At 37.7% G+C, this 20,682-nt stretch overlaps 1 protein-coding gene across 6 annotated transcripts in view; it reads left to right on the top strand.

Moving 5' to 3' along the window:
* Positions 1-20,682, top strand: part of LOC115441808 (phosphatidylinositol 3,4,5-trisphosphate 3-phosphatase and dual-specificity protein phosphatase PTEN) — a 69,829-nt gene that overhangs the window by 24,705 nt on the left and 24,442 nt on the right. For all 6 annotated transcript variants that reach the window (XR_005112183.1, XM_037437309.1, XM_030166716.2 and 3 more), the window contains exon 2: positions 6,490-6,662. Coding sequence is in view for 5 of the 6 variants with exons in the window: in XM_037437309.1 (XP_037293206.1) it covers positions 6,490-6,662 (173 nt within the window). In the remaining variant the exon portion in view is untranslated. The remainder of the gene's footprint in view (positions 1-6,489; positions 6,663-20,682) is intronic.

Genomic DNA, 20,682 nt, shown 5'->3' with positions numbered 1-20,682 from the left:
TTATCGTAATTTACCTTTGTGTTAACCTAAATATAGGGTGTGTTGGTATAGCCATTGAATAAATAAATCGATTAATTAAATTTCTCATTAACTATGGTTATCCAAGATTAGGGTAAAGAGTGAAGTTAGTCATTTTCAGGTTTTGATTTCAGTACTTGATCGGGCAAATAAAATTTTGGAGACTTACATATCCCAAAAAATACGTAAGATCAGCTTAGATTAGCTCGACACCTATCACACGAAAAGAAACTAGGTAACAATAGTTGCACTAGTTGCTCTTCTGCCTACTCCTCTCCGCATGATGAACAGTGTGATCTTGGTATTTAATAAACTTAACAATAGTGTAAATGTGAACTAAGTTAACAGACGGTACGTTTTAGTAAATAACCAGTTGAACACAGTTCGAAGCAGCCTTTAGGTTGATTACATGCACAGTTGCATATTGTAACCTTGTTCTGTCATCGTTAAATATACTAATACATGGCGGTTAAATATTTTATTCACGTTTGAATACATTAATGGCGGTTTGTTGTCGGCCACATTTGAATATTTCGTAATTAATTCTTTGTTGGCTTGGTTTAGTAGATGCAACTTGTGCTGAGGTTCTGTTAGGTGGTAGCGTTTCGGTTCCGGGCAATGAAAGGACCGGGTGCTGTCAGGAAAAATGACATCTATATCTAAACTGATGAGGCTTTGGATCCGTTTTCAAGTCGTTTAAGTAATTAAAAAAAATGTGGAGGTTTCTAAGAATTGTCTGTGAATACGAGATTAAATTTAAGTCCGATATGAAAATACTCGATCCTCTCATATGGGTCGGATATAAATTTGTTACTTTTGAGTGTAATAGATTTCGATCTACACCTTATGGGACACAGGCGAGTTATCCACACTTGTCATAAGCAGTTCGTATAAAATGTTGTGCTAAACGTCCCGCAAGTACACCGCTCTGCACGGGCTCTGAACGTCAGGATATAACCAAAGCTAAATAGATGCAATTCACTTGTATTATAGTTCGCGAAGCTAGCCCTCAAGTCTTGATTTGTAGAAATTTAATGTTAATTCAACGATCTGGCTGCGTTTCCAATGAATGCTAATCCGTTCTAGGTATAAGGTAATGTGTAATTGCTGTTTAAATCGATATTGTGGTTTTTAACGTCCTTTACTTGTGTTTGAATTTGTTTGTCGAGTGCTGAGGGATGAACTTTGATGTGGACAAAATAACACGCGTTGAATATGAGGGATTTTAGAAATGGGATCAGAAGCATAATATAAAGGGTATTTTAACCGCTGTAGCTACAAGAAAACTATTTTAAGAGACTGTCCCATCCTTTCAAAAAATAATTTCTGCATTTTTTAATTCGTAAAATATGTAGTTAGCCAGAAAATTAGCAATTTATGCAAGAACTTCTTTGATGCCTAGCGATCCTGTTGCTTAAATGGATCAAAATATTATGGTACCATAAAAGGTCTGCGCAGTTTTAAGCTCAGAAATTGCAATAAGCTTTGTCTGTACATTTAGCTGGAAATGTTAGCCCAATTGGCTTTTAAACATAATAACAATTTGCATTCAAGGTCAATTATGCGTATGGCTCTCGTAATTGAGATAATAGTTTTATTGTAAGAGTAACTTCTGGAGACTGTCGATCCCATGCCACCCAGATCCAAAAGAAATAATATCTTTGTATCACACAGTTATCGGTGCGCGAGCAAGATTTGCCCTAACATCTCTCAGCCAGTTCATTGGGTCACTTGAGGCTGTCAAATGACATTGAAAACTTTAGTATCCAATTGCAAGATGTGTTCGACAATTGGAAGTTTTGAATTCGTGGAACAATTCTTGTGGCCTTAAGCACCATTGACAAAAGTAAAACGAAATTTTAGTTCGTCAACATAAAAACCTCATTAGGAATATAGCATAATATTAAATTACCAAACATAACCTTAGTGTTCAACTAGTGTAGTAATTTACTAAATTGATGTCCAACTACATCCATCAGACCTGTCAATTTACTTACACTCCCATCAAAAGTGTTGCTTTGACGTCATAGGACGTCGTGTGAACGCGGCGGCCTCGTGGCTTGACGTACACTGACGTTAAGTAAAATTGGAATAAGGTTACCTGTCTAGGTATATTCCTCGCCTGCGTGAATCCAAGGTATTTGAGAATTCTGAAGTGGATAATGTATACTCCCGTCTTACAGTAACTAATTTTATTACGGACTAGCTTCCGCTCGCAGCTTCGCCCGCGTGGATTTCGGACTTCAAAAATGGAGCCGGTCGCAAACGTTCGAGAATGTTCGTTTTACGAAGCTACTCGCTAGGTGATTCGCTAGCCTCTAGGTGCCAAGCAAGCCGCCTGCCTGTGCGTTCGCGACCTTATATATATACAAAAATAATCCTTATAGCATGATTCAGTATTCACGCATGATGGCTTATTATTAGCGTATTTCATGTATAACTTTGGTGTTTCTATACCGATTTCTATGATTATTTTTATGGAATATTTAATAATGTTTACTTTTTTAATTAGGGATGACTGAGAGTGTTATAAACGTAAGAGTAGACAAATATAATGAGAAAGCTTGGAGCTGCTAAGCTATCGGGAGTTACACGTGTTATTGTGAGTCAACCATAAAAGATAGACATATGCTGTCGTGGGATATTTTTTACATAATTTTAAGGAGAACATTTCCGTCATACATGATTTCTGTGTAGCTTTAACCATTAAGGTTGCACACGCGACGGAAGCTTAAAAAATGGAGTAACTTCTCCCGCATTCCCAACATTTCCCTTCACTGCTCTGCTCCTATTAATTGTAGCATGATGAAAAGTATACTATAACCAGCACAGGAGTATGACAAATAATTGTACCAAGTTTCGTTAAAATCCGTCGAGTAGTTATTGTTTCTATAACGGTTATACAGACAGACAGACAGACAAAAATTTTACTAATTGCATTTTTGGCATCAGTATCGATCCCTAATCACCCCCTGATAGTTATTTTGGAAATATATTTCATGTACAGAATTGACCTCTCTACAAATTTATTATAAGTATAGATATAGAAGATAGATTAAAGATTGCTCACTGGCTCCGAAGAATCGTAAAAGTTCAACATTCGGGGTCATGAAAATGCTTGTGCATGTTTTGGCTTCGAGTTTTAGTATCACCTGACCAGTTGTATCCAAATTCATTCAATCTCATTCTATAATATACATATGTACAACTTATACTTTATAACTTCGTTTCTCTGCTCTGCCTGTATCAGTCTTTTCCTGGAATATAAGCTGTAATGTGCTAGGACTTGTTTTATCTGTAAAATGTTTGCTAAATTTTATCCTCATTTTTATTCACTAAACCATTGTGATTGCTATCTTCATATTATTAGTAAGATTTAATTATGCCTTTGCGGATGCTTCCCCCACACTACCTTCCTTTAATTTTCAATTGGTTATCCTTATACCAATTTATTAAATGCAATTCGTCAATAATAATGAATGACGTGTAATTTTTGACACTAAGCGTCGTATGCGCTGGACTACGTGATCACCGTCATTGTCTGCTTCACATGAAGCGTTATCACGTAACTTTTTTGCAGTATCTAGTTTCACTGGATGATAGGACTGTCGTGCGAATGGTCGGTTGGAAAATATCTCCAGGTTGCCTTTTTGTATTCTCTTGTTGTCCATCTGGTTGACTTACTTGGCATTTTGTCCGTCGCCAAGCAGTGTGCAAGCATTAGTGTGTTCTGGTAGTTACATATTTTTTTCATTGACTAGTTCGGCAGCATAAGACTTGATGATGGTTAGTAGACTAGTGGTTAACCTGTAATTCAATTAGGTAAAAAAACACACATTAACTTTGCTATAACAATACACATAAAATAATTTAGTTTCCCACAATCGTGACGTTTTTACTATCGCAAGTCAAAGCATCGTGTAGTTTTCCAAATGATTCATGATTTAATTGGCGACGATCGCCATATCCTGAGCTTTGTCGGCAATTGTCGACATTTTTGTAGCGTGCGTACATACCGATTACGTAGATACACACACACGATATCCGCTAATAAACATAGGCCCCTCCCAATTATTTCCAGACTTAAGCAGAACAGGGTTATAAGGAATCAATCAGCCTATTGCCGTCCACAGCCGACGTAGGCTTCCCAAATTGAGCGGCAACAATCCCGATTTATAAATTATACCCTTTACCCAGCTTCAGACTGGTCGCTATCTCATAATTAGGTCGCCTAGGTACAACATCATCTGCGTACGTGTGCCGGCACTCGTTGGTGCGCAATCAAACAGCCGAGCGTTATCGAGCGCGACCATACAACGTCGGAATTAATTGTGCTCATATCATTTTCCTATTGCTAATAGTTTCGCCGGTATCAGTGGTTGTTTCCTCTACTTTGTGAAGGTTTTTAATGTTAGTGTAGAGATTTCTGTAGAGTATTGGGGATCAATTATATTTTTTTTACCTACCCTTATCCTGCTTTCATGTGTTGCCTGTGCAAAATATTTTCAAGTATGATGCAGGATTGTGGCTTGGATTTTATGATCATCCTAGTTATCTGGTGCCCATTTATCGAATCCAAACCCGTGCTAATAGTGTTACAAAAAATCTTAATATGCGCGACTTATGAATCGAAGCGAGGTCCTCTCGGACCGATAGTACACAGATAATACTAAACGCAGAGTATTCAAAACTAATGTCAATCGACTCCGGCCCCATAATAATGTCCTACTTAGTTGTTCCTTGACGCATCCCTCCAATGACCTGATATTAGAAGGGCATGGATTTCAACTGCTCTTCAGTGTATAATGTCAAATTTTATGGTAATGTTCTGTAAAATGTTAATAGTCGTCTTGAATAAAAGTTTAGTTTTTGGAGGTATATAGGACAAGAGGCCTAATTAATTTTAAGTGTACAAGACATCATTTTCGCGTAGAACAATTTAATTACGGAGGTTATAATATTAATTGGTTTCTTAGTATAAAATAGTTTAATTTAAGTTTTCAAATTATATTCTGAGGTTAATTCTGAACCCACTGAACATTTCTTCTTCGAAAGCTTAAATTATTTCAAAGGCTAAAGATCACTTGAGATTTTTTTCTATGACCTAGTCGAGTTCACCAGAGTCCGTAGTAACTATTTTTGCAGTAGCGCAGACATCGAATACCATACCTATCGATCGCCTGGTGGCGGTTACAAATCACCAAATACCCCAAGGAGACGCTAGGTCAGGTCGGAGGGCGTTCGGAAAATAAAAAGTTCAAGCTTCACTAACTTTTGTCTGTATTATAATTTACTAATATAAATTATTATAATAGAGCCTTTTACAAAATTGAATAAACTTTAGCTTAAAGCAAGAGTCTCTAAGCGTTGTTGACTCTTTAATAGCACCAGAATAAGAAACCGCCCCACATTGCGTACGAACTGTTACATCCGATCGAACCTTGCTTTCAGCTAACTCTTCGGGGTACAGCTTGCTTACGTCATATTTGCAAAATTATTTATATTATATACATAATTTGTTTAGATCAATATACTTAATTCACTATTTATATTTGTAAACGTCAATTTATCTGCAATCTTATTTGACGATAAAATCTATTTTACAATCCGCTAATGGATATCTCAATTTATTAATCTGAATATAATTTTGGAGGCCACTTTAACCGTTGAGTGTTGACCCTATATTTTATTTTATGTGAAATGTTAAAATAGATTTCATGTTGGTCAAAAAGGTCAATTAATGTAAATGCGATAAGCTCTGCACGTTGAGTTATGTTTATGAAGACTTTTTGTTTTATTTTTGCCGTAAACGTACGCGAACCGAACACTATTCAACATCGATCGAATTTAGAGTGTTTTAATTTTTTTTTACAGCGATAAATAAGCCAACAATTAAGTTAATTATAACCGTGTGCGCCATCTTGGCTCTCGGGAGGGTTTTGATCCCCGCCCTCTACGCGTCCCCGGTCTCCCCGCGCGTTCCCGTTTCAATAGCCATATAATTTAAGAAGTCAATAACTCCACAGATTTCATGTTAGTACACGTTTATGTGTTTACTAGATTTTGTCTGTGGCTTCGTTCACGTGAGAAGACTACGTTTATTTAATTCATCTATGTCAAATTCTTGCTTAGAAGAAACCCCATAACGAATCTTGCTAAATTGATGGTTTATTGTTTCTGAGATTTACCATAATTTCAGATTTGGCTCGTATATAATATCACACTTTTAGAAGTAGGTACGAAGACATAATCCGACGTTCTTGGATTAACACCTTAAAATATGCTAGTATAATAATCTCCATAGACCTTTCTAATTTAGTGGATTAAATAGAAAGAAGTTCCTTCGACTCTTCTGTTTTGTCTTAAACCCTATCTGTAATATTTAAAGGTGCGATATGTATATATGTATGATATGTAAATTAAAATCTCATCATATTTATTACGATAATTCCTTAACACACGCGTTATCAGATATCACAGACAGGCTGATAGCGATGGGTTTTCCCGCCGAGAAGTTGGAAGCAGTCTACAGGAATCACATTGACGAGGTGAACAGGTTTCTAGAGAAGATGCACAAGGATCATTACAAGATATACAACTTGTGCTGGGAGCGGTCGTACGATTCGAGCAAGTTTCAAGGGAACGTGAGTAAATTTTTTCATTTTTTTATTAGCAACAAATATGGTTATGGTTGTTTGATTTATGTATTTAGCAACAGATTTTTTTAATGTTTCTATATCGTTGAAGAGCCTCGCGACCTTAATAGGCTCACATAAAGACAAAATTGTTTGTGCACATTATTAACAAAATGGGTGAGATTGTGGAATTATCAAACGCCATGTTACACGATAGGCGCTATCCAGTTCGGGACATAATAAATACTACACCTTTCTTGTATGATGCATGTTTTGTATTATAAATATACTGTCCCATTGCTGGCCATGGATCTCCTTTATTACTGAGAGTGATCATCATCTTACGAGTTGGCAAACTTCATTCGAAATTTTTATGGAGAACTTCTCAGGTGTGAAGGTTTCCTCATGATGTTTCTCTTTACCGTTTAAGCAAGTTATAATTCACAAAGAATATACTCATAACTTTAGCAATGGCAGCGGTGCGTGCCCTTGGTTTCTGTATATGTGGGCCGCTTATATGCATATCAGTACTTATATGTGGTGTCTGGGTTCCCTTTCGGTATATTTCACCCTTCGCAACTGCGTCTCAGCCATCCGTTCCACTGCCAACTAGGCTATCGCCGGTTGTATTTGCAAAAAAACGTAAATGATTAATCACAATGATGAAATATTGGCGATTCCTTATTATGTCACATCAATTTATACACAAACAAAATTGTTTTTCTACGTTGTCGGCTTGTTTACAGTGTAAACTAGTGATGCGTTAACAATGGTGGGATCTAATGTACACAAATTATTTCAAAACATTTCATGGTTTATTTATAATAATTCATTATTTATGTGGTAATTTAGGGGCTGTCAATAATTTTTTTATGTTTTTGAGTGACTCAATTTGACTGCCTCGATGGCGTCGTATATATACGGTGTGGCGTTCGATCCCCGGGTAGAGCAAAGTGTTGTTGGGTTTTTTTACTCGGTATCAGCCCGGAGTTTGCAATTTGTGCCCGTAACGGGGATAAGCTCGCTCCGTATCACGTCATGGGATGGAATACACACGGCGGTGGGTGCACAATGGGGTGCACCAGTGGCGCCTCTGCCTACCCCTTCGGAGTTAAAGGCGTGAATTTGTGTGTGTCAATTTAACGTAAATTATTTTAATGACGTAATAATATAGTTACTTTTGATAAAAGATATAAAAAAAATTCTGAATACCTAATACCGAGAATAAACCAATCTAAATAAATCATTTGTAAGGATGTCAAAAAAAACTTAGTTGTGTTTGGTCCATTGTCGCGATGAATCGAAAAACCGATTTGGATCGTTTATTTAAATCGGTGGTTAATTAATCAAATAAGCATAACCTGGGCAAAAATATAGTTTTCTAAGTCTATAATTTATGAAGCAAAACACACAAATGAACACAAGGGTACGCAAACCACACTTTCAATAGATATTAAAGGTTGACGAGGACAAACGGCAGGTGCCTTTGTTTCCTTACTATTAGTTGATTGGTATTGGAAATGGGGCTCACTTCCGAACCCCAGGGGCAGATGTTTATGTGACCTGTTATTATTTGTGTTGCGATACGTGCTATATATAGGTGTATTTATTTAAAAAGCCTGGCTCGTCAATATAGGTTTATGGAATGGAAAGTCATAATACATATATTATAATGGAGCTCTCTACTAGCGGCACAAACTCGGAATGGGAATAGAAATCTTACTGATCACCTCGGACCACCAAACTTACAAAACAACACACATCACGCCTCTACCCCCGATGTAGTGAGCAGAGGTGCAACCTGGGCACCCACTTTACGCTATATGTGTTTCTTCCTAATACAATAACAGGCGAAATTGTCAAAAAATATGGGGAACATATATCAGACTCGAGGCTGATACTAAGCCAAAGTGCCAATGTCATTCGAACCCGGGATCTCAGCAGGGTACTACGCACGCAACACAACCATCCCAACGATGCAGTCACGTAGCATAAACAATAAATACGCTCAAAATGCTTAAATTGACATGTTTTGTCATTACATAGTAGTTAGTACTAATGTCCATGGTATACTATAGTTTGTTAGTACCCACGGCCGGCACGTGTCGGTTGTGCTGCGCGACGGATTTTTTATACTATGCGCCATGGCGTATGTGCGGTTTTAAATATCATCGCTGTTAGATGTTTATTGTTTATCTTCAAGTACTAAGGGTTTCTAATGGGTTCGTCTGGAAATATTTGGGTGAGGCATATCACTGGCTTGCTATTACAAGGTCCTAATTTTTTATTGATGTTGGAAAACTGAGATTTGAAATTATCCTGTCAATAATTCATGGTTCTCGTTTTAATTACCTTTTGGGATTATTGGATTTTTATCTTGCTGTCTGTACATTTTGTTCTAAATCTGAATGCAGATCTTAATTTTTTCGACAATAACGGACAGATCATTGCATATTGCAAATTACATTCTTTATCTGTAGACATTACGTCTCCAAGTCGAAAACACAATCAGGCCATTCATAAAATTATTCTAGATGCAGCGTAGGTGTGTGATGTCTGTCAACCCGCCTTAGATCAGCGTGGTAGACTTCTCAATAGTAGAGGCCAGTGTCCAGCAGCGAAACAGTACACAATACAGGGTTGTGACTATTATTAGAACACGTCATGAACCACAAACCTTACAAATTCTTTAACAACCATAAATAGTCTGAACCCAGCATTCCTTACTCACCCAGCGCCGTTCGCGTTTCTCAGAACCGACGCGTTTGAATGATCTGTCGAATCGTCAATTTGTCACCCGGTTTATAAACGTACCGCCGGTATGACCGTCACGGTTAGGTACTTACATTCCGATGTTTACAGGCGGCTGGTCTGCTGAGACGGTGGACTGACGGTGGGCACGGTGTGTTACACATTATAACAAGTGTGAATCCTCATTTAAAACTTGTCAAATGGTCCACGACTGATATTTGTGTTTTCTTTTAAACGTAATCTTGGTTATAGGCAGTTCGGTAGTAATAACATCCGTAGCTTTGAATTACGAAGTGCCGCATACTGGACTTAGCTTGTCATTTTATTATCGTGAGATATTAGATGTTAAGTTTCATAATGCCCAGCAATTTCACCCACTTACTGCAATTTAAAATTGTTAACAACAATCACTTCATTTCACTAGTTGTTACTTTCATTTATGCACAGTCGTTTACATCATTTGAAGAGTACGAAAGTGTGCGAAAATTATAATATTTTCACATATTCGCGTAAAACTCACAGAATCGTAAGTCACGTTGGCAACACTCACGCGCCGGTGGCGACCGTGATTCGGCGCATTTTTCAGCTCCATGCGGACCGTAATCGCGTCCGATAACATCTGTCGATAGTCAATACCGACGCATAATGCTGTCCGATAAAAGTGCACATTGATTCTGAAAGGAACCGAGCGTGTCAAGACTACGTTCGCCATGGCTTTGCTGAGGAGGGACAAGTCCGATGGATATCCTGAGTATTTGGATAAAACTCGAGATTAGATTGTTTATGTTCAAATGGACAACCACACTAGGCTTCTAAGTGAAAGCACGATACAAATATAATGGCGATCGGTGAGAGAGACCGTTGAATACATCTTCAATGGCTAAAATTTTGCCGAGCTGTCTACATTATGTAGCAATATATCGCCTAAGTCAAAAAAGTCACTAATAAATACGAAGACACCTAATATTGTGTGGATTACCCTAATGAGTTAGATAGAAACAAGGAAATACATGGGATCTTCTACCACCACGAAATGATTATCATCGATGTAAAAAAAATAGTTTTACCAAGCTACGTAAAGATTCTCCCGGGACATTTTACCAGGACTAATCCGGGTAAACCAGGAAAGATGGCAAGCGTAGCAGTAAGATTGATGAGGATCGCGCGCTCGCGGCACCCTTCGGAACATGTTTCCGATGTGACGATAATGTCTCGTGTGCTTCGTGTAGTTTGTGAAATGGAGTAGGGTACTATACAGAACGTAAAAAAATCGCAACAGGCTGAAAGAGCCATTTGGATTATTATTTATTTATTTAAGGTATGGAAGACTTACAGCTATAGAAACCTAAACAACACTTAACTAGTTGACTGAAAGCCAATAACAAGACACATTATTATAAAAGACTACTGGGGATTACGTGTCTGTACGTAGTCGTGATTTTATCATGATATAATATATCGACGGTTGAAATGCTAATTGACTAAAGCGACATTTTTTCGAAAATTTTTGTTGGCTACTAGTTGACCCGACAGACGTTGTCCCGTCTTAACTATGAATTTCCAGCGCGCATTCTGTCAATCGCCGACAGTTATTTCAAACAATTGACAGTTATATAAAATTAATATTTTCGTTAAGTTTTTTTAAATTTTCAAATTTTCCGCGCAATTTTTTGAATTTTTTTCTTTCATGAGAACCTTCTTCTGACAATAACAAACACAACAAAGAAAAAATAGTGAAATCGGTCCATGAGGCCAGCCGTTCACGCGTGATGGCGTGACCAAGGGAAATAGGCATTTATTTTTATATATATAGATTGATGTATGAAACTTAATGTCGCTTCAGTCAATTAGCCGTTCAATTGTATAGTGTTATAACGTGGCCGAATTTCGTAGAGCATGAATTGATTTATCAATATGTGTTACGTATTTTACAGATGATCTGCGATCGAAACTTAATTGAAGGTTTAGCTCATGACGTTTTTTTAAAGAAGCTGAAGACGCTCGCACCCTACGCGTCTTCGGTGCATACATAAGTATTTAAAACTACCAGTGGCGGAGCGTCCATACAATCCGATTCCTACCGGCTTCCCTTTTAGGTTTATTTTAGTTTGCCTTTTCTGTAAAATTTACATTTTTTTTGTTAATTTTGTTTAACAAGGACATTTTTTTTTCGTCACGCGTTACCTTTTGAAGAATTTCACCCTTCGTCACTGAAAAGTACAGGGTTTCAGACAGCAGTATTGACGGTGCCTTTTTGTTGCAGTTGATCCACATCATAAACAAAACGTCGTGTGTGTAATTATAAATCTCAGCACGTTACCAACTCGTCTGCCTAAGACTTTGGCTGACTCAATGGCGTTTTCCATTAATCAGTCTCTGTATAGTTAATGACGGTATTTTTCTTGGAAAAAGAGCACGTAGGTCTAAAGCTCTCGCGTCTTAATCGTTGCTTAGCAATAAGGATGTCTATTACGATGTGTGTAAGGAGTTCAATGAACGAAAAATTCTTTTTCATAAACAATTCTTGCTGGTGTTGCTACAGTTTACGGAGAGTCGTGATGCTTACCATCAGGCGAGTAAATTAGGCGTCTCGGTATTTAATGGTAAAGAAATTGTTTTTATGGTACTGCTGAAAAATGTACTTTGGAAGGTTCCTTCATATGTGGGTTCGCCGCAACATTGTTTCACGAATGTCATTCAGCTTATTTAGCGTAATATGACGTACCGCCTATCTGTGTATTAACCCCATTGGAGAATTAAATCTGGAAATGTTAGATAAAATGACATAGTTTTGTCCGACTTGGGAAGCGAACCCAGGACATTCCAGTACACATACACGCTACCACTAAACCAAGAAAGCGGTAGTATGAAATAGCGCTCGTATTACTTATCTTTAGGTATTATTATTATTCATAATAATAACCACATAAATAGTAACCTTCAACTTCAAAATGACATCAGAAGTTCGGAAAACGCCATGCGTCGCGATCCTGCGCATGCGGCCAATGTCATCGCTGATTAAGGGGTTGGTTACATAACCGACGTTATCTACTGAAAATGGTTGCAATACAATACACAAATGTGATATGAGTCACACCTTTAGGTCGCAACGTGTGCCGGCTCACGCGGCTCTCGATTCTTCGTAATTGAATCACTAAACGACTATAAACTTTAATAACTTATAATAAAGTAGATAGTCATTTGAAATTAAGTGACTCGTCGATATTTACATCCCAAGCGGTTTTAAACTTTAGTTATTTGATATAAAGCTGAGAATTAGTAGAGAGATTTTTTTTCCAGGTGACACAGCCACCCTTTATTTGGTCTGCATGGCTTTTGGTTACAATTTACAGTTGTTATAACTTCACATCAGCTGTATAAGCCGTGAAGTGTGAACAGGTTGTGCAATTGTGCGGAACATTTGCATGTCGGTATATTGGGAGACCTTGGCGAGTGTAAATTATGCCGTGGGTTCGACCCCGAGGTCGGGAAATAAAATTATATCAGACCTGTATCATATACTGTCCTACTGCTGGGCTCGGGCCCACTTTCCTATTGAAAGGAGTCAAATTATTCTACCATACAGATCTCAAACTGTCTACAATAATTTACATAGTTTTAATGGAGATCTTCCAAGCTCCCTTAAGTTTATAAAATATCTTAAATAACTTTATTATGCGGACTATGTAAGACGAAAGTCATAAATGAAAGCCTCGAAGGTGCAACACACGATATCCTTGGAGTCCTAACTAAATTAATTAATCCACGCTAGTCTATCGCTGCATCGAGCTACTATTACTACTAAACAAAATGCCCAGACGATCAGTGACGCATTTGACACAATTTTTTATTACCACTCCGCAACATGCTATGTACAACAGGCCATAATGCAGATCGAAATAAATCCGCGCGCACGCGTCACCGCGCCGCTTTCGTTATCAGTTCAGCCTTTCAAATGGGACGCGAAATAATGGGCCACGTGTGTGTCAAGAGGAAATTCATACTGCTGACAATGGCGAACGTCATTGGTGCGAAATAGAATTGGTTGACAGTTATTATTTATAGAATCGTATGACGATATTGGGAAACTGTTCAGCGTAGACTGCTTCTGCTTCTGTGTTGTTGATTCAAAATAATGCGTGATAGTTCTGTGCTTATCACTGAGATATTAAATGTGTCTTATAATGCTGCTGTATTGTCCGTTTTTACTCTGCTACTTGATTGAATTAGACAAAGCGACGGCCAAACGAAATCGCGTACGAGACGCCTAAAATTTTGAATTTTTATTCACTATACAAACGAGTGTTATCATTCCGTCTACCTGAATACATAATACGCAGACACATAAAAGAGAAACCGTCCGGTAATGTACATTTCTACTTTCTATATTTGGAGCATGGCATCATTATCTGGTGCGATTGTGTCCATCACCGGTGATAATGTAGACGTCGAGACGGTCTGTCATGCGGACGCGCGGTGTGGGTGGTATGGGTCCGTACATGATGATATTCACGCGCCTTTAACTTTTCGAATGTGTGTATTAATTGATAGCTTTTGCTTGAAAGTTTTTCCGGCATAAAAAATATCTTATAGCACTCAGGAGTAATGTAGCTTCTGATTAGTAGAACAAAATCAAAATCGGTTTAGTAGTTCCTGAGATTAAAGCGTTCAAACAAACTTTAGCTTTATATATTAGTATAGATTAAGTGATATTCTAGGTGGGAATGTATTGGGTTGAGACGAAGTTCCGCTGGTTCAAAGCACCAAGCCACTATGACTGTTTGAGGTTATGTGTGTATTAGTTATCGGTTTAATGATAAAGGCAATCGAGGAAATACCTACTATTTTTTTGTAAATATTTCGAATTTATGTGAGTTATTTCATTAGGGTTCTGTGCCTCAAAAGGAATTGTTATATAATCACTTTGTTATCCATCTGTCTGTTTGTTTGTTAAGCCCTTTTTCGGAAACGCGTAGAAGTATCAAGTTGAAATTTGAATTGACAGCTCCAAATACAACAGCCAAGCTATAAGTCGATATTCTGTAAGACAATAAAACCAGTGTAGACAAAGCTGTCTACAGCGTGTCTACGTGCAAACGTATCGGATTGTCGTAATTGGATTACAGTGAAGGTAAAAACATCCCGTCCACACGCCCATTCCTGCGCTTGTGTAGTCGGGAGAGACAACGGAGATTGGCATGCACTTATACTCTTGCCTTATACTTATAAGTTACCAGGTTTTTGGTCTTTTTTCCGAATAAAAGTCCCACAGTGCCTTCTCACATTAAAAGACTTCCACAAACTCATACGTTTATAAACTGAGAAGGATTGTAATAAATATTTTAATCAACTGACATATTATTGCCTCGGTGGATTATTACGGTGTGACTGCAGTGCTAAGGTTTCGGGTTCGATTCCCGGGTCGGGCAGTCATATCGGGTTTTTCTACTCAGTATCAGCTCGTAGTCTGGAATTTGTGCCCGATATGGCAATAGACTCTCAAACACATCAGGGGACGAAATACGCACGGCGAAGTGGATGCACCAGTTGCGCCTCTGCCTAACCCTTCAGGAAAAAAGACTTGAGTGTATGTTGTAACATAATTACTTAAAATTTAAGAGTGATGTGCACACACCTCTGACTTTTCTAAAAAGTGATGTGAGTATTATCGCTTGCTTTAACGGCGAAGGAAAACATCGTAAGGAAACCTGCATACCTGAGAAGTTCTCTATAGGAATTTCGAAGGTGTGTGAAGTCCACCAATCCGCACTAGGCCAGCGTGGTGGACTAAGGCCTAATCCCTCTCAGTAGTAGAGGAGGCCCGTGCCCAACAGTGGGACAATATATAATACAGCGCTGATATTATTATTATATTAGTAAAAAAGTAATGATTATAATAATCACTAATTAAAAATATCACCGACGTCCCGTATTCCAACTGCACTGTTCAGAAGCTGCCCAGCGTGTCTAGACTAGGTGTCGCCACAGTCAGCGGCGGCTGTTCACCGATAACACTTATCACACAATGGATCGCTCACTACACTGTGCGAGTTTGATGTTTGTTTTCACGTTACACTGTTGTTGGGCGGGTGTGTACGTATAGATATATCGGTAGATTTAAATATACATAGTTCTTATATGCACATTTAACAGAATTATAGACAAAATATACATAGATACATAGATGACTGCCTCGATGGCGTAGTTGTATTGCATGTCCGGTACAATAGCGCTCTGAGGTCCTGGGTTCGAATCCCGGGTCGGGCAAAATGATATTTGGTTTTTTTCTGCTCAGTATCAGCCCGGAGTCTGGAATTTGTGCCCGATATGGCGATAGCCTCGCCCCCTATTACATCATGGGACGGAACATACTTGGCGAAAAGTGGGTGCCCTAGTTTACGAGGTTGAACAATCTGCTCATCACGTACTTTGGGAGTGTGGTCTCTGGCATGAAGAGCGCAACATCATGTTAAACAGTATGCAAATAACATCTGGGGTTGTATACTACATGGACCTTGTTGAGACTAGACGGAATTTCCGTGCTTTCCGGCGTTTTTGCCATGCCTATTGTAATCAAATCTAACAGCTCATGTGATAGGACCCTTTCATTTAATTTTATCCGTGGTGCTTTATAACTAGCTTATCTAGTTGTAAACGTCCCTATCCTTGAGGTTAAATCGCGTCCTTACATCATGATTTTGTCACCCGCATTGCTCTGGAGGGAAGTGGACAATTAATATTTCCAACTCCTCCCTATTTTTTCTATTTGATTAATTTCGTTGCGGGATAATGACATATTAGTTTTCCCTGAGACTCGCCGAGCTTCACTGCTCGGTGTCACAAAATGCGTGCCACTGCTGATCCTGTGCTTACAGGAGTTGTAGTGGTGGGTGTGAGGGCGGGAAAGTCTCTAGTTGCGCCTCTGCATACCCCTTCCGGGATAAATGCGTGATGTTATGTATGTATACATAGATTAGGTGTGATAAGAAGGCTATGAATTATATTAATTTTTATAAGGTTGAGGGGAAGCTGGATGTGCAGAGACCCCCGACATATAATTACGATTAAATTATTTTATTCTCATAAAGAAAAAAAGTCACTTACATTAGAATAACATAACGAGACATAAGTAATAATTGAAATACATATAATGGCCGTTGTGCACTCACTTAACAAAAACTTAGTATTCATTATTTTTATTAATTCGTTATTTATATTTTTAAATTATTCATACATTAAAACATTTAGAGCTAGCTACTTACATATAATGTTCGTAGTTTTATTGCTCGTTGACGAAATATGAACATAATCGAGGATTAGTGTTATTTTTAGAACATTAAAAATAATTAGATATATTTCTCAATTTTGCAGTCCTTCCTGTTACATATGCTATTTATATATGCTACTATATTTCCCTCAACATTTTTAAATAAAAAAATAATATATATATACCACACGCTTTACTATTTTCGTTGGCAATATTAATAAACATTATAGACACTTAGTTATTTTGATAAACGTACGACGTCGTCTCACGCGGCTGTTTTATCGTCCGCAAAAGGTGTTATCAGCGAAATTATGTTGCATAACTGTATGTAACCGAAAATTCGGTAATTATGTAATATATAGATATATGTCTGATTAATTGTGAGGTGTTTATTTTCATGCAAGCCGAGCGGCGTGATTGAAAATTCTCGGTACATTGTACGCCATTGGTCTATCTCTGCCTACCCACTCTTTCAAGGATATGCGTGAGCTTATATATGTAGTTAAGCTTTGTCGTTTAATTAATGTTTACGCGTTTATGAAAGTTGATGAAATTGTATTGTGAAATGTGTAATGTAGCCAATTTTTTTTGTTAAGTATTACTGAAATGATGTGCAATAGTTCGTTCATTTTAAATTGATACATTAAATTATGTTTTTCTCATGCCTTTGATTTCGTGTGCCGTTTTTGTGATTTACCAAAATTATTTATGATTTAATATTTCAAGATAGCGTTTACAAGCGTGATACACGATAAATATCTTTTCTTTGAAGTTATGTGGTGGATTTATTTGTATCATTTTCAAATAGTGGGTCGTACAGATTGTTATTTTTTTTTTCTATTTCATTTATAAACTCACTACTTTTGTTGGGGAGTAGGCACTACTAGTTCATGCCATCATCATATTTTCGGTGGAAATTGTTGGAGATTGTAACCTTCGTCGTGACTTATTATTTTTTATATGTTCTATTTTTAGAACTAATTGTATTTTGTTTGCCATAGTTACTTCTCTTTAGTCCGAAATAAACACTCATGTCAATAACATCTTTTTACTAACTTTATTTAATTACTAAGAACATATACCATATTTACAACACGTTATCAGCACGAACGCTTAGTTCTTAGATTTTTTTCACGTTATTTGGTAAAATAAAGTTGTATATATTTTTTGTGTGACTAGGAAATAGTAATAGTCTGAAAATGTCACATGAATCTGGAGATGTTTCAAGTGTGAAAAATTCCCCGTCGTCGAGCTCATCTTTTACATTTTCATGTTTGAGGAATAAAGATGGATATCCTACATGGAAATTTAAGATGCGCAATTACCTTATGCATGAGGATTTGTGGGAAACAATCGGTGGATACCCAAATGGAGACACAACCCCTGCCTCTACAAAGGTACGCAAAGACGCAAAGGCATTAGCAAAGATATGCTTATCAGTAGAAGGTGCAGCGATAACCCATATAAGATGTGCGAAAACTGCATCTGAGGCATGGACTTGTTTGCAAAAAGCCTTTGAAGATAAGGGAATAGGACGAAGATTATTTTTGGAGCGTAGACTGTACAGGTTGAGTCTATCAGAGTTCAAAAATATTGAACTATATATTAACGCAGTTATGTCAACCGCACAGGATCTTGCGGATATTGATGTAGTCATAGAGGACAAGTCTATTGCTGCAATACTTTTGGGAGGTCTAACTCCAAGGTATGAACCTCTCATTATGGCTTTAGAAAATTGCAATGTAGACGTGACTACAGAGTTGGTGAAAACAAAACTGCTTAATGAAATGTCCAAAGATGTGGCTACATCATTAGACTCTGTCTTTCATGCGAAGAAGAAGCCTAAGTCAATGAAGAAGAATATAGTTTGTTATGAGTGCAAGACACCTGGACATAAGAGACCAGACTGTCCACAGAGAAACAAGAAGGAGAAAGGCAATGCGGTAAATACCAATGATACGATATTTACAAGTCTTAATACTTCTGGAAACCCAAGAAAGGACATAATTTATGTAGATTCAGGTTGTACTAGACACATGACTTCTAGACGGGACTGGTTTCAGAATATCTCGATACAGAATCAAGGTACTGTTACTGTCGCAAATGGAGAACAGATTAAGTGCTGCGGAATTGGAAATATTTCAATAAACACGCCCGAGAACGTGGTCAACAATATTAGTGATGTTGCTTATATACCAGATTTGAAAGCTAGTTTGTTATCTGTATATAAAACTGTTGAAAAGGGTTTTATTTGTGTTTTTGATAAAAATGGATGTAACTTTTATAAATCTGATACTTTTAATTTTACAGGTGAATCTGTTGCTCATGCCTCGCCCTGTGGTGGACTGTACGTTTTAGATGGTACTGTAAATGTTTCCGAGAATGTGGCGGATAATTTTTGACACAAGATGTGCACTCTGGCTGTCAGGATAGTTATCAAATTTGGCATAAGAGGTTAGGACATTTGTGTCGTATAGGCATGAACCAACTGAAAAATCACAAGGTAGGTATAAAGTATACAGGAGTAGATAAAACTAGTTGTATCGCTTGCGTAGAAGGTAAACAAGCAAGAAAACCTTTCAAAAGGTTAGCGTTTAATAGGGCTACTTCCCCTTTGGAACTGATCCATATGGATTTGATGGGACCGGTGTCTACAACTTCTTTTCAAGGAAATAGATATATGTTGACAATAGTAGACGATTATACGCGAAAAGTGTTTGCTTATTTTATTTCTTCTAAAACAGAAGTCAAAGATATATTTTGTGTGTTTCAATGTTTTGTTGAAAATCAGTTAGATAAAACAATTAAAGCAATTAGGACTGATGGAGGTAAGGAGTTCGTGAATAAAGAGTTTGTTGATTATCTTGCTTCAAAAGGTATTGAACATCAAACAACGACGCCTTATAGTCCTCAGCAAGTTGGAGTAGCGGAACGCACCCATCGTTCGGTTACAGAAAAGGCAAGAACGTTGCTAGCTGAAAGTTCACTACCGAAAGCATTCTGGGAAGATGCATTCCAAGTTGCCATTTACCTTAAGAATAGGTCTCCTCATCGAGCCTTAGGTGGACAAATTCCTTATGACAAATGGTATGGACGAAAAGGTGATCTTAGCCATCTAAAAGTATTTGGTTGTAGAGCTCTAGTCCATATACCTTCGTGTCACAGGAAGAAATTAGATGTCAAGGCACAGGAAGCAATTTTCGTCGGTTATTCTGAAAATCCAGGCACTTATATTTTTAGGGACCCTGCTAACCCACGAAAAGTTATTATATCCAGAGATGCAACCTTTTTTGAAAATTGCTTTACAGCGCTAAAGCAGAAGCAATCTGAGTCTGTCGCACAGTCAGAATCTATATTGTTATTTGATGAGCAAAAGAGATTGAGTCTGAGTTTGATCATGACTGTCAATTCTATGACTGTGATGAGAGTATCAGCCCGGCGGCTGAAGCAACTTTACCAGTAAATCTAGAAAGTACAAAAGAGTCAGTGACTCTGGAAGAGCGAGAGTCTCTCATTGACTTAAGGCTGCCTAGTGTGGAAGAAGAGACAGCGAATTTGGAACAGGAATCGCACCCTGAGCGCAGATACCCTTCCAGAGACAGAAAACCAACAAATTTTTATAAAGCTTACAATACGTCAATGGTAGATTCTAATGAACCTACGACATATTACGAAGCTACTCATGCCGATGATGCTCATAAGTGGCAACATGCTATGGTTGATGAGTATAGTTCCTTAAGGAAACTCCATACATGGAATTTAGTAGATAGACCTAACAAAAGGTTATACCATGTAAATGGATTTACAAAATTAAAAGAGATGCTTATGGTAATATTATCAAGTATAAAGCGAGACTCGTCGTCAAAGGTTTTCATCAAGTTGAAAGTGTAGACTACAACGAGACGTTCGCACCAGTGATTCGTCATTCTTCCCTCCGCACGTTGTTTGCGATAGCTGCAGATATGAAGTTGAGAATGAAGCACTTAGATGTCGATACAGCTTTCCTTAACG

Source organism: Manduca sexta, chromosome 10, assembly GCF_014839805.1.
Source record: "Manduca sexta isolate Smith_Timp_Sample1 chromosome 10, JHU_Msex_v1.0, whole genome shotgun sequence".
NCBI classification, from domain to species: domain Eukaryota; kingdom Metazoa; phylum Arthropoda; class Insecta; order Lepidoptera; family Sphingidae; genus Manduca; species Manduca sexta.
This window is presented reverse-complemented; position numbering and strand designations above follow the sequence as displayed.